Source organism: Lathamus discolor, chromosome 5 (genome assembly GCF_037157495.1).
Source record: "Lathamus discolor isolate bLatDis1 chromosome 5, bLatDis1.hap1, whole genome shotgun sequence".
NCBI classification, from domain to species: Eukaryota; Metazoa; Chordata; class Aves; order Psittaciformes; family Psittacidae; genus Lathamus; species Lathamus discolor.
This window is the reverse complement of record NC_088888.1, coordinates 108,776,435-108,791,147: the sequence shown is the minus strand read 5'-3', so window position 1 is coordinate 108,791,147 and position 14,713 is coordinate 108,776,435. Positions and strand designations below refer to the sequence as shown.

Below are 14,713 nucleotides of genomic sequence, written 5' to 3'. Positions count from 1 at the left end.
TCGCTGTTTTTCTTTAGTCAAAAGAGAGAAAGACCATTTTCAGGTGCCTCCTGCCAAGCAGATCCCAGGCTGTGGATGGCCCCATCCTGGCCATTCTCTGGGCTCTCCATGCTAATCTAAGATTTGTTAAACAATATTTGGACAGTCGATAAGCAGAGGAATCTTCTGTTTATCAGAAGAGCCTCAGATATTTACAAGTGTAAGAAAGAACTGCGAGTAGGACTAAGAAAGGGGAGGTCACTGCGGTGGGTGGATCAGGCATGCATCCCAGCAAAAGAAAGCAGACCTTGGAGCTCGCTCACACATAACCAGACAGTCAGCAGAAGCTGCTGTTGGACACCAGGGGTGGCCAGCAAGTGCTCCAACCAAAAGCATCCTCCATCCTTGGGGCAGTTTGCATGCTGCCTCCTGTGTAGCAGATTATGTGCATTTGGATGTGGGGTACTTCAGCGTGGGGGTCAACAGTCTCTCCACTCAGCTCTGGTACAACCACTGGGTTTGACAGCTTGGGGTCTGGTGGTTCTGGTGTGCTGGAAAGCTGTCCATGCTTTTCCAAGCAACCAGGTTAGACAGGTCCCCCAGGACCAATTCTTGCCCCTTCCCAAAACAAGCAGTTTGTCTGAATCTGCTTTAGAGGAATCCAGGCTGTTTCCATCCACACCCATACATGTGGAGACAGGCAAGATGTGGTTTGTCTCCATGTCTGTGACCATGGCCTTTGATAGCTGTCCTGTTGCCCCTCTCCAATGAGGCAGGGAAGGGCCTTTGCTCCCTCTCATGGGTGAAGAACAGCGTCACGAGGAGATGAAAAGCCTCGCTCAAGGGAAGCCTACTGCAGAGCCAAGACTGAACTAAAAGCCAGTCCCAAAATATGACAAACCTGTATGTTTGTTGTGTCCTTCTTGCATACGATCTCAGCTGGTCCCTTGGCCGCTTTTGCCTCCACTGTCCTTCAAACTGGGGAAAACATATCCACGAAGGAAAGGAGTATTTTTGGTTGTTGGCAATGGTGTGTGCCATAGACCTTGGCTTGCCACAGGCAGAGGAGGGAGCTTTGCAGGGGAGGGACACAGTGTTCCTTTTGCCTTGATGTGAAACATTTGGCCTGGGAAAGGTTGCACAGGAACAGCGTCTCAGGAAGCAAGGAAAAAACAGATTTCTTTGCCTTTTTGAAAGCAGCATTGGCTCAGCCACATTGTAGGCTTAATGTTTCCTAAGCATTGAGTAGGGTCTTTAGGTCTGCAGGGGGAAAACTGGTCTAGGCAGCCAACTGAGTAACCAACCATTTTCTCTACCCTAAAGGCGTCAGATACCCCCCAAAACATTCTGAGACAGCACCAAGTAATTTCTGTGAAGCAGCACAACGATGCATTTTGCTTGAAACTGTGTTTCTGGCAAGCGCAGGGAATTCACCCACTTCTCCATCACACAGTGATGTCTGCTAATCCAGATCAGAGGAGAATAAGGAGCCACATTTCCACCAGCAACCAATGTGGTGATGGGCACCTCTCAAACAGGTGCTGCCCTTCTCTCCCCATGTCTAGGTCTCATTAGTCTCTAAAATAGTAGGGCCCTGATGAATTTCCCCTAAATTCCATCAGAGGGGAAACAGGCATAGAAGAGGGAGGGGAAAAAAAGCCAATGGGCAGAACCTGTTTTTACAGAAACATCCTCAGCTCCATTAGCTGAAGGGCAAGATAAGGCACATGGGCTTACTGATCCAAGTCTGTGCATCAAGCTGACAACGTCCCCGTCAAAAAAGGAAAGACCCATTGAGAGCTTTCTTTTGGCTACATATCTCTCCCACGCATAAATCCGGGCTCTTTTATTTATGTATTTACAGTTGCTCCTTGCCCCTTGTATTTTTGTCTCTCCTTGGGTTTTGCTGCTGTCTTCCTTTCCAGTTCAGCCCTGCTCTGCAATGGTACTGGACCAACCAGCACTTTTAACTGCTGTGATCTGGTGGGGTTTTCCCCTTGAAACTTCAGGTTCTGGAGTCACGCAATCCATGAGAGCATCTCAACCTATTCAAAAGAAATAGAAGATGTGACTTGTAGCTCCACTAGGGGTTGGAAGTAGATGATTTTAAGGTCGTTTCCAATCCTAACCATTCCATGATTCCATGATTTATTAAAAGGATCCCTAAAGGCTTGAACTTTAGGAAGGATTTTCACACTGTCACTTTTTAATGGAAACAAATGTGGGATTTGGGACAAACCATCCTAGGCAGCTGGGAATGACAAATCCTCTTTCCCCCTGCCATGCTGTCATGGCTGCCCCTTGGAGCAGAAGGTGTCTTGGGTGGGATCCTAGGGTGTCCATGTGTCCGAGGGGCCAATGTCCTTTGCCTCAGCTGCGAGTTCCCCAGAGAGTCCATTTGGGATTTGTGTATACACAGGACTGTGGCTCTCACCTCTTATCATAACAAATTGTTTTAGGAAACTGCTTCTCTGTGGGGAAAACTGCTCTCAGGGTCTGTTTAGAGCCTGTAAGTGCCTGGCTGTGTTTGAAGGACAGCTTCTCCTTTGCCGAGTTGCTTCGTAGGGTTGAGAAGACGCTTCTGCAGGGGGAAATGTTGATATCAAATATCCCTCCAGCTGTAAACAAAAGTCCAGTGCTATATTAATGGAAGTCTCTTTCCATTACTCTTCACCCAGACTTTTGTTTCTCATGCAGTAGGGTCTGACCCAAACCAGTGTAGGGAAGGCTCTTTGTCCTCTTCTAGAAGCTGGTTTGGGAACGGGAACTTACAAACTGGTTGCTGGCTCTGAACCGAAGGTTTTAAAATCTCTCTGTTGGAGGTGCTTTTGCTATTGTTATTCTTTCAGGTCCTGATCCATCAGGTTTTACCCATTCAAGATGATCTCTCCAAGGCTGAGAGGTTGAGGGCTGTTAAAGAAAAGCCCAAACAAACCCAGAAGGTCTGGACACAGTCAGCCTGGCAGAGCTGGGGTTGGCAGAGAAGGAAAGGCTCAGGGATGGCTGTTCAAGCCACTCTTGAGCTCTTCAGACTCAAGCCCTGAGCAACCTCCCTCTGATCACCATCTGATTCTCCTAGTTGGGAAGGCAAAAGCACTCAGACTTTGGGTGGGCCCTGTCTTTGGTCAGAGATGCTTGTCATGTCCTAGCCATGCTGGACATATGTCTGCAGAGATGTGAGCTGCCTGGCAGTGCTCAGATCTGCTTTCTTACCGAGCCCTGCATTGTCCATACCAGTTGATCTCTGTGGGCATGGCAGGGGATATGAAGCACCACTCCCAATGACTAAGAGCCATGGAAGGCCATACCCAAGAATACTTTTTCCCTACCGACCCCAGCACCCCACTTAGGAGTTAGGCCTGGCTCCATGGGTACTGAATGTCGCATTGTAGAAAGTATTTCTGACATTAGCACGCTTAAGGCCTCACCCAAGATTAGGAGGCTGTTGTGCAACACACAAGTGACATTTCCTGCCCTGCGGACCTTGCAGTTCTTATAAACAGTAGATGCGAGGGGAAAAAGATCTCCTTTTACACAGTAAACTGATGACCAGGATAGGGCCAGGACCCAATCCATCCTCTCCACCGGCTGGGTAATTCAGCAAGATTTCATGATCTGCTCTCATGTGAGAAGCTCCTTTGTAGACTAAAGGTAGGGTCTTAAGAAGATTTAGGTAGAAGCCCATTAGTGTTAGTCAATGCCAGCACCCCAACCCATAAAAAGGACTGTCCTGAGGCTGATATTATCCAAGATAAGGGCTAGGCAAAGGCACTTATAGGAGCTGTGTGTTCAGTGAGGAAGATGAGGCCATTCAGCACATGCGAGGCTACTCCAGTCACGGGACTGTGTCCTTTTCAGTGTATCCAGCAAACGCTATCCATTCCCCAGCCCTGTCCCAGCACTGGCCATACCTGGCTTTGGGAGAGGGAGTAAATCTTTCCAGCAGAAAGGCTGTTACAGAGGTCACCGGACAGACCCATAAATCTCCATTATCAGGCAGCGGCTCCTATGCCATGAAACGGAAGCTATTGCCCTGAGTGTGACTGGGGGAGCCTTTCCTTCCCCCCGCATTGTTCAGGGCCCTCCGGGAGCCGCTCGAGCAATTTGCTGCCTGAATAAACGTTTCCTTTCCCGGCTGCTAAGTACAAGGAATAAGTGTCAGGGGATCTCATAATGCCAGGATTTAGAGCTCCAGCCCCGAGATGGAAGCCAAGAAAACACTTCGCTGCTTTTTGCCTTCTTAATCCCCATTAGTAATAACAAAGGCAAATTAAACAATTAGTGCACTTGAAGCCCAGTGACCTCCATGCCAAATATAGCTCAGCCCAAGGATGGATCATGATTCCTTTGGGCTCTGAGCCCTGGGAGCGTTTGGGTTTCCTAGGTCTTGGGACATCCACCTGCGTCAAACTGCATGGGCTGCAGTTCTGCAGGTGATGCTTTCTCATTATGTTGCAATGAGATTTTGTATTCCTCAGGTTTTCCAGAGCAGATGGGATGTGTCAGCAAGGTCAACTCAGAAAGCTCCCCTTGGCAACTTCATCCCTGTGTTTAGTGAGGCTGTGAAATTATAGCACCTCTATTAAAAAGAAATCCAGTCCATTCCCTTCCAGTTTTCACCTGGGGCTCAAATGCCTTTTATTCACTAAGGGCCATGCACTAAGCCTACACCATCTTCTCTAAGCCGGTAACCATTAGTGTCCAAGACACACCCTTTGCCATCATCAAGCCTACTTTGAAGCAGGAGAGGGCTATTTCTCCTCTTGTGGTGAGGATCTCTTGTGATGGAGGTGAGATCTCTTGTGGTCAAGGAGCTCCCCCTGCTCTGACGAACGTTTTTAATGAGGTCGCACTGTGCAGATGTCATCTTCTGACTCAGCACTGGGTGGTGCATGCAGGGACGCACCCATCTGATATTGCCCCATGAGGGCTGCGATTAGGGAGAGCCACCCATTGCGTGGAGCCTCAGAGCGCCCTGGGAACAAAGTCTGTTCCTTCCCACCTCGAGCACCAGTGATTCCTGTTTATTAATGTTCACAAAGATCGCCTTTGTCTACAGCTGAGAGGGGGATATCACGCAAATGCTTTTACTATGGAAGCAGAAGAGGACTTGTGAAAACTTCAACCAATGAAAGTCCCTTAAGAGAGAAGCTTCAGTCCAAGCCCCATGTAAATTGAAACAAACCAAACCAAACCACCAAACCAGTAGTGATGAATATAGCTCAAAAGAATACAGATTAAAAAGGAAAGCAAGCCTCAAGACTGCTTTGCATTGGTGGTGTGGCTGTCTGATTGCAAACCAACAGTGAAAATAACGTGGAGCTGGCTGTCACACAAACTCTTGGGAAATAACACTCCCTGTTCAGCAGCAAATTTGGTTATTGTCAGAAAATAAGAGACTTACACTTTGCCTGGTTTCAATTCCACATGGTCTGCTTTTTTCTAAACCCAGAAGAATAAGCATATTTGACATCTCTTTGTATCATACCCCTTTTGAGGAACCTTCTTATTCAAGAGCCAGTCCAACTCTTAACATTTATGAGTGACTGTTAGGAATTTCCTCCTTTTCCTTTGATTAAAAACGTTCAGATTTGGGTTTTCTGGTGCAAAAATCTCCAGGAAAGATGATCTTTTGTAATTAGTCACAAACCCAACACATGTCAGTCAAGAGTTTTAGCTGTTATGTTCGGACCACTTTTGCTCTCTAAATTCTCCCTGTATTATGACAACAACTTTGTACTGAATTATTTTCAAAGAAGAAGGGATTTTCTCACAGAACAAAAATTACCATGAAAATAATTTGGCTTTTTCGGTGGAAAATTATAATAAAAAACCTCAACAAATTCTGAGATGAAAAAAAAAAAAAAAAGTGAAATGTTTTCCTTGAGATTTTTTAAGGAAATGAGCTCTTTCCTGACCAGCTGTTCCAATCCCTTCTCTTTTCAAAGGAAGTTTATTTGATCTAGGTTTTGGCTGTGATTCAATCATGATTTTAAAGGGGAAAGTGAGGCATTATGGTTACAGGTATCACTGAATCCATGTGTACAAAATCACCTGGAGGGATTCCCATCTTTCCTAACCCATCAGAACTGCTCAAAGGTATGACCTTTTCCTAAGCTGTTGAGAAGATACTGGATTCCTCCTTTTCTGCTCCATGGGTACACTCACTACTGTTTTCTAGCATTACCCCATGGGTCTATCTGTTGTCATTTTTAGCCTGGTTTTCTAGGGAGAAATAGGCTCAGATGAATCTTCGCGTCTCAGTTTACTGGCGTCACTTTAGTAATTCTTTAATCCTATGGCTGGTTCATGTAGTTTCCTACAGATTTTCCAAAAATAGTCTGGAGAAAAGAGAAAATAATGCTGACATTTGAACATTACCCTTGGTAGATATCAGCGAATCCGCGTGGGACTGGGACACAGATCAGCAGGAGCCCAAATTTGGTTGGTTTGCTCTTTAGGGAACAATTTTCTTCCAGCAGGAAGTTGAGATAATCATGTAAGAAGCAGGTAGACAAGCACAAAATAGGCAAGATGCATAATAACATTTTAAAAGCTAATTTTATGCTGGCTGAAGGTCGTGATACAAAGCTCTTGCTGTCCTCCAAACGCTTCCTGTGTGCTGTGGTTTCTTGGGAATTTTTTCAGGAGTTTAGTTTATTCCCAGCCCACGCTAAGTAAAGGAGCCCTTTGCTGCCATTTGTCAATTTCTTCTTCTCCCCAGTTATTTCACTGCCTCGTGTTCTGGTTTTGGTCGCCACATCAGAACGTGCCCATGTGCAGGAAGGAATGGGTTTGTAGCACAAGAAATACATCCCCAAGCTGAACTCAGTAGCTAATACTCTTCAGGTGGGACCATCAGTAACATGCATTTTCAAGGGCCATGCCATTTTGATACAGATATATCTACATCTCCACAAGGCCAACAGAGGATGCTTGTATTACATTAGGCAAAGCTCTTGGCTTTTTGAGGGCACACTGCATTCAAGGGTGAGCTGACCAATTGATGGTGCAGTCAGGGTGCCTTGTGTTGATCTCTTCACTGCCTTGCAGATGATATGGACTGCCATAGCAAGAGGGATTGGACTGGCCCAGCCCAGGGCAGTGGTCCTCATCCTCATGTCACAGCTTCAGCCAGCCCCTGGTGAAGGATGAACCAGGAATGTGGTGGGTCAATGCACCCTGGAGGTTGACATCAAGCACAATGGAGATTTGCATCAAAAGCTCAGTCTCTGATACACGAACGCCCAGTGATGATGTCTGTTAGCTGACAGCCTGAGTTGCGGCTGTACATGTCGGTTCCTCTAGTTCAGGAGATGTTCTTATGCAAAGAATAGGGCAAAGACCCATGAACATCTCTTCCCCTGAGCTCTCTGCAGCTATTCACCTCTGCCGAGGGCTGGGTGAAGAACAGAGAATGTGGCATAGCTTTCCCTGCCCACATCTGCTGAAGCCCTGCTGAGAGATGCTTGGTCATCTGTCTGATTCTGGGCAGTTCTCCTTTGTGGGTCCAGGTCTGTGTTTGTCCCGGTCACAGGAAATCTGCCTTGACTGCAAGCACGGCTGTTCGCCTGCCCAATCTGTTTGCCCTGGCTATGTCCAATCTTGAAAATTGGATAACGTCAGAGCAGAAGGGGAGGTTTCTATTTCTGTCTCCTTGTATCCGTGTCCCAGCACATTCCTGCTGCCACAGAAGTCCTGCGGCCAACACTGTAAAGCAGGAAAAGGGGTTCCTCTGCCCAGTAATCCCGGGGGGGCTGCCTTAAGAAAGGAAGATCTGTTTCTTGCAATTGATAAAAGCTGAATATTTGTGACTTCTTGAAAAGTCACTCTGGGCTAAACTGAGAACAAGACCAGAAATTAAAAGTATGGCCTCATAACCAACCCCTCTCCCTTCTTCCCATCATGGCAGCAGAATTTTTTGATGACTATTCAGAGGGGCGAGAATGTGTCAACTGTGGGGCCATGTCCACCCCGCTCTGGAGGAGAGATGGCACGGGGCACTACCTCTGCAATGCCTGCGGGCTCTACCACAAGATGAATGGCATCAACCGGCCCTTGTTCAAACCTCAGAGGAGGCTGGTAAGTCAAGATCACACATATGCATGTGGGGCAAGGCTGCGTGCAAGGGTGAGGCAAAAAGACCCCATCCCTGGCAGTGCACCAGGCCAGGTTCGACGGGGTCAGAGCAACCTGGTCTAGTGGAAGGTGTCCCTGCCCGTGGCAGGGGGTTGGAACTGGATGAGCTTTAGTGTCCCTTCCAACCCAAACCAGGCTGTGATTCTATGACCTCAGGCAGAAGGGAGCCACCAAGCCATCCTGAGGACCATGTTTGTCCACTCCTTGTCTCCCATGGGGCTCCATCCCCAGCCTGCGCTGCCCTCTGCACGGCTCAGACCTGCCTGTGCTCAAACCGTCCCCGCAAGCGTCAGCAATGACACCGGCAGCTTGAGCGCTGCCACCAGCCACAGCCACCCAGCGCCCTCTTGTGATGCCCCTTCCTAGATACGGCGCTGACAGCCAGGGCCTGCGCCCTGGCACCCAGCACCTTGCCCTGTCTCATTCGCTGGTCTACCTGTAAGCCTTGGGCACATCTGGGATGCCCCGCTGGGTACCAGGCAAGCAGCCATGCGTGCTGTTAACTCTGACAGCCTCGGGGTAAGGCCTGGAAATCCCCATGAGAAATAGAAATGGATGAGCTGTGCAGAGCTCTCCATGCACTTTTGTCACTTGGCTGGGCAGCTGGCAACCTGGAAACCTTGCAAACATGGCCAAATTCCTGCTTTTTCTTCTAGAAGAGAACTTCCACGAGGAAAAGCAGGCCCTGCCTACGGATGCAGTGTAGGGCTGTGGTTAAATTAATGCCAGCTGGTCTACCTAAATAAATACAGTCAGTGATTTGGTTTAATCTGTCACTGCGTAAACCCTTTTTCTTTCGGTGACTGAGATACGCCAGAGAGCCCTGCAAGGGGAGATCTTTGTCTTTGCTGCAAGCTCTCTTTTAAGCTCTTGGTCCATTTACAAAGGACAATGATTAAAGCAAATACATGGTGAGGTTACAACTAAAGAAGTGTTGGGTTTCTCCTCACCAAGGGGGTTTCCAGCTTCCAATGTCTTAAGAAGTACTTGAATTTCAATTGTTATTGCCTCACAGCTGTAGGTTAACCGATTCTGTCATAATGACAGAGAAGGCACAGAGAGAAGGCTGTGGCAAAGATCATAGAGGAAATCTCTGGCAGCTGCTAGGTCCTCATCCTCCAGACCCCATTATCAGCTGTGCTGTTCAGGTCTGCAGAGCTGATTAGATGTCCAAGACCACCAGACTTCTTCCCTGTAGGTTCCTTCTTTGGGACCCTTTACAAGCAAGCAAAACAAATTTGACCCCTGCCCATCCAGACATTATCCTCAGCCTCCTAAGACTCAAGCTTTGAAGGATGCTGGGAGGTCTCAGGCAGGCACAGAGGATGTGGCTTTTCCTTCTTCCACCTCCCACTCTGCTTCCAAGCTCAAACCTTATGTTTTATGTGATTTCAAGTCCATTGTCTTTCTCCTGTGGCCTTCTGAGCCTAGCTAAATGTGTTCACCCAGAAAGGGAACTTTAGAAAGCCCATTTCTTTGTACTGCTTCATTAGTGGGGATTCCTATTAATTATCCTTCTTTAGGAAGATGATGCTATTGGAAGCACTCTTTTTTTATTTCCCCCTCAAGCCATATATGCAACATCACACAAAGCCAGCAAGGAGCATGTAACATTCATGGCATTGATAACATCTTCTCGGGATATGCCATGATGCTCAGAGGTGGAAGGCTTGGGAGCCTGAATGGGCAGGAGGGTCTGAGATTCAGACACCTCAGTGTAGGGGTGTGCACATGCAGTGGGTCTCTGAGCTGCTATTAGACCTGCTGGAGATCTGGGGCTCTGTTCGGGTGATGTCTCAGGCACCATCTGAGATGCCCTAGGAGACATCTGTGCAGCACTGGCAGGCAGTGGAAAGGCAGTGGAGCAGAAGCTGAAAGGCAAGAGGGGAAGGAAAAGTTGGTTGTGTTATTCACAGAGACAGAGAAAACAGAGGGGCAAGAGGAGAGGAAAGCCTCCCGCTCACTGGGATCTGAGCTGCTGCCGGTGGTAGCAGCAGGGCGCTCATGTGTTTTCCCCTCTGCATTTCCCTGCAGTCAGCTTCCCGACGTGTCGGCCTCTCCTGTGCCAACTGCCACACGACGACCACCACGCTGTGGCGCAGAAACGCCGAGGGAGAGCCTGTGTGTAACGCCTGCGGACTCTACATGAAGCTCCACGGGGTAACACCTCCAGTGGTTTCTGCTCTCTACAGCCAGGGTATCAATAGCAGTCAGGGGCTGGGTCCATTGCACAGCTCCGTGGTCTCTGGGAACTGCTGGTTCTGCTGTCGCTGCGGGCTTTAGTCTCCCCTCAACATTACATCATGTTTATATTGGCAATGGGTGATGAATGTAGGGCATTTCTCACATACTAATTAGCCACCCTGTGCATCAAAATCTTAAAAACCAATGAAATTAGGACCAGATTCTTGCTACCTAAATTCAGGCATTTTAGTGAAAAATCCGAGTCAAAAGTGCAAGGAAAAGCTGAGCTCCTCCCCACTGGGTGCGAGATCCCAGCTAAGACTTGGCTGTAGACTTCTCAAGGGACTGATAGATGATTTTTCTTGTATGGATGCCCAGATCATCTCTTCCTGTTAGTGGGGGCTTCATGCATCTGTTATCTTTGTCAGGGACTGTAGTGACAGGACAAGGGGTAATGGGTTAAAACTTAAACAGGGGAAGTTTAGATTGGATATAAGGAGGAAATTCTTTCCTGTTAGGGTGGTGAGGCACTGGAATCGGTTGCCCAGGGAGGTTGTGAGTGCTCCATCCCTGGCAGTGTTCAAGGCCAGGTTGGATGAAGCCTTGTGTTGGATGGTGAGAGGTGTCCCTGTCCATGGCAGGGGGTTGGAACTAGATGATCTTGAGGTCCTTTCCAACCCTAACTATTCTATGATTCTATGATTCTATATCTAGAGAGTCCTGTTGGAGTCCAAGGTATAGCAGGACTCCAAGACGCATATCTCCAGTCCTTCTTCCATCAGTCAGTGGCAATGGGGCCACCCCCATGGCAGAGATGAAGGCCTTCAACACCCTGGCTACAGTAGCAAATCCCAGTTCTGCTTCTGCCTGCTACTCCCAGGGTTTTTATACACATCCATGCTCTCAGTTATGTCTACTGCTTCACAGTGGATGAAAGCATTCATGAGAGATAGCTCAAAGCTGGAAGACAAGATAGATGAGGGGAAGCCTTACCCAACCCGATAATTCTTCCTAGAAATCTCAGCATGTGTCTAACTATGAGGATGACTACTGCAGTAGGATCAGTTCCTAAGGCAGGTTTCCCCACACAGGCTTCGTACGTTTCCAGAAATCATGGATTAGCCAGAAAGACTTCTGCTCTGAGTTAAACAGGAAAGTAAATCAGACGAGCTGTTGTCTCCCTTCTGGCCTTAAAGCACTCAATAGCTGTGTGTGAAAACCTACGCTCATTTGGATGCACATCTTGTAGCCTTGACATACCAGTGCTGACCAGTGAATTTGGGCTCCATCTTGTTGCTTTTAATAAAATCAGATAGTTTTCATGGAGCTTACAAGGTGGAGCTGGAAGCATTCTCCTAGATAACCTTATGGACAGAACCATTATACACCTTATACATTACACACTTTATACAGAAACTAATGTTCTTTTATATTTGGGTCCATAGGTTCCAAGGCCTTTAGCAATGAGAAAAGAAGGCATTCAGACGAGGAAGCGCAAGCCAAAGAACCTTAACAAAACAAAGACATCAGCAGGCAAGTGTGAACTGGAGGAGTTTACTGCATGTGTATACATGTGGGTGCTTGTGTTTCTGACCATCATGCCCTGCATGTCAGACACCCCACCGCAAAATGGGAGGATTCTTCAACAGTGGGGATGGCTGAATGCTCTTCAGCAGCAGCAAAGCCCTTCCCACTATTTATACGCTATGTTTTACCCAAACTCATTTCTTCATGGGTGGGTACAGCTCTGTACGAAAGGTCTTTGGGAAGAGCCTGCTTTACCATCTGCTTTCTCACAGGTCCATCCAGCAGCGAGAGTCTTACCCCGACCACCAGCTCCACCAGCAGCAGCAGCAGCACCACAACCACGGAGGAAATGCGCCCCATAAAAACAGAACCTGGGCTCTCATCTCACTATGGGCACCCCAGCCCAATTTCTCAGGTAGAGAGGGGAGATGCTGGGAGTGGGACAACGATGGGAACTAGGATGGTAGCCTGTTCAAAATATCATGCACAGGCTGCAGCCTGCAGCTCTACAGCAAATCCTCTGACATGTTATTGCAATAGCACCAGCGCCCTGTAAAAGGATTCGTGTAGTCCTCTCTGGTTTGAAGCTTTGTTCACAGGATTTTCCTCTTTCCACAGGCATTCTCAGTCTCTGCCATGGCTGGGCATGGGGCATCTATTCACCCTGCGATTACAGCTCTGAAGCTTTCCCCACAGGCTTACCAGTCAGCAATCAGCCAGTCTCCACAAACCAGCTCCAAACAGGACTCCTGGAACAGCCTGGTGTTAGCTGAAAACCACGGGGACATCATAACTGCATAACCTGGTCTTCCATCCATGAACTTCAGGCTGATCTGCTTGAGAGATGAAGAAGATGCCACGTAATCATCAAGTCAATGTTGTTTCCCACCTCCCTCTCTCTCCTGTCTTCTCTCCCCTTGTGAGCTGTTCCGGCAAAGAGGTAAAGAGGACTTACCTGAGGTGTAGGAGAGCTCTTTTGAAACTAACAGAGAAGACTCAAATCTCAAAGTAACTAATGGATTTGAAGCCTTTTTTCCCCACTTTAAATGAGCCTCCCTATTTGATTGCCACCACCTTCTATGAAATAGCCAGAAACACAAAGATGGACACAGTACTTGAGTCTTGTTTATTTTAAAATACCTGGCATTTAAGAGACAAAGGTGGAACAAAGACTTTGTTTTACTGTCACCATGCTCTTTTCCTGACCAGAAGATAATACCACTATCTTCTCATTACCCAAATTCAGTGATCTTCCACCCAAACGGAGCCAGCTCCAGAACAGACTTCACTAGACATGCTGTAGTGGCTTTAGTGGATTTGATATGATCTAGGGCAGAGAAAAAAAGAGACCCTCCTGCACACACACCCTCAGCTCACACATCTAGAGCGTTGTCTTCATTTTCCTAGATGGTCTGAAAAGCTAACGAATGTCCGTATTTAATAGCAGCTCCTTTCCTATTTATCAGTATGAAATCATGGGACTGTGTTTTCAACAGTTTGTTATCTGAGCCTGGGGAAGGTCTGTCCAAAATCAAAGAGGGAGTTTGGAAAGAAGAAGCTTCTGGAAGCAGATAAAGGAGACCCACACTGGTTGTCAAATCCTGGAGGAAACTGCTGGGCTCTTCCCTTATGGATAGCTACAAACCAGGCTGAGAGATTATGCAAGAGCACAGCAAATGAAAGATGCTCTTCTAACGCTGCTGTGCCATTGCTTTTGAGACAGTTAATTTAAGTCTTTTGCATACTTTTATGTCGGTTTTGATGTCATTGATGAAATCTGATTGTCCTTTATTTTTGGTTGTACCGTGAGTGCCCACTTCCCCCTAACAACTGCCTCATGGCCATTTCACACATCCAACCCTTTAAAATTCCCCCTTTTGCAAACAAGCAAAGGCTTCAGCCTCTAATGGAGGTAGGTGGGAGCTGTTTTCTGTACCAAGCATGTGCATAGACTTGCTTGCCTGCAAGAGAAGCGTAACTCCATTCATGCATGAGCATTAAACAAGACTCCTGTTTCTTCTTGCCCATAAGGCTCTCAGCAACCAGGGAATCGTAGCAAATGGAGTTGGAGGAGATGATGATTGCTCACTGACTCATTCCCCTTTCCCAAAGGGATCAATTCTACCTAAACTAACCCTGACGGCTCTTCCTCTAGCATGTGCTTAACAAACTCCAGCATTGCAGACGCCGCAGCTTCCCTGTGCAGCCTAAGGGCTTCATCAGATGCTTGCCAGGATGTTTTCATCATTTATGTCCAGACAAAGAATTTCTGGGAGACCTCATCCTGCAAGATTCTCCATTCTGATTTCTATACACTTCACACTCTGATACTCTTCCTGCCTTCCCAGCTCCTCTCTTTTCCTCCCTGAATCCAAAACTTGAGCACGGAACTACCAAGTGAAAAACTAGAAGAGGGATTGTTCATCCCTCCCAAAAGTGCCATCCTCTGTCTCCCACTCTTTAACATTCCCACAAAGAGTGTTTCCACCCAAACACCGAGATACATGGAAAGCCACCTACGCGTTTGAAGCAAAAGAATGGTGTTGTATTGTCTCTGTTTGAACTCGTCATTTTCCTCCTGGTGGTAGAAAAGCATCTTTAAAGAGAAGAATTCAACTGGACTGGTCGTGATAAAGACTGGGACTAGAGTCACAGACCCTTCCACATTCCCTGTGCTCTGTGTAACTCAGATTTGCAGGGTTTTGAGGGGTGGCAAAGCCTCTGCAGAAAAATACCATGGCAAAGGATGCCATGGAAATGGCTGGATGGGATTGGCATCAGAGTTCCCAGTCTGTCTTGCTGAGCTAATGCAGGGTTTAGCCTCATTAGTGTTAATGACAAGCAAAAGACATTCATGAAACATGAATAAAGATAAATGAAATTC

General features: G+C 47.4%; 1 protein-coding gene across 4 annotated transcripts in view; it reads left to right on the top strand.

The window, feature by feature from the left end:
- Nucleotides 1-14,713, top strand: part of GATA4 (GATA binding protein 4) — a 27,841-nt gene extending 13,128 nt beyond the window's left edge. Inside the window, exons 2-6 of one of the 4 annotated variants that reach the window (XM_065681869.1) lie at nucleotides 7,895-8,061; nucleotides 10,153-10,278; nucleotides 11,748-11,835; nucleotides 12,102-12,244; nucleotides 12,448-14,713. In XM_065681869.1, coding sequence (XP_065537941.1) covers nucleotides 7,895-8,061; nucleotides 10,153-10,278; nucleotides 11,748-11,835; nucleotides 12,102-12,244; nucleotides 12,448-12,630 — 707 coding nt within the window. In that variant the 3' untranslated portion in view covers nucleotides 12,631-14,713. Of the gene's footprint in view, nucleotides 1-7,891; nucleotides 8,062-10,152; nucleotides 10,279-11,747; nucleotides 12,245-12,447 lie in introns of all 4 variants that reach the window. The other 3 variants (XM_065681868.1, XR_010613274.1, XR_010613275.1) reach the window with 3 other exon arrangements.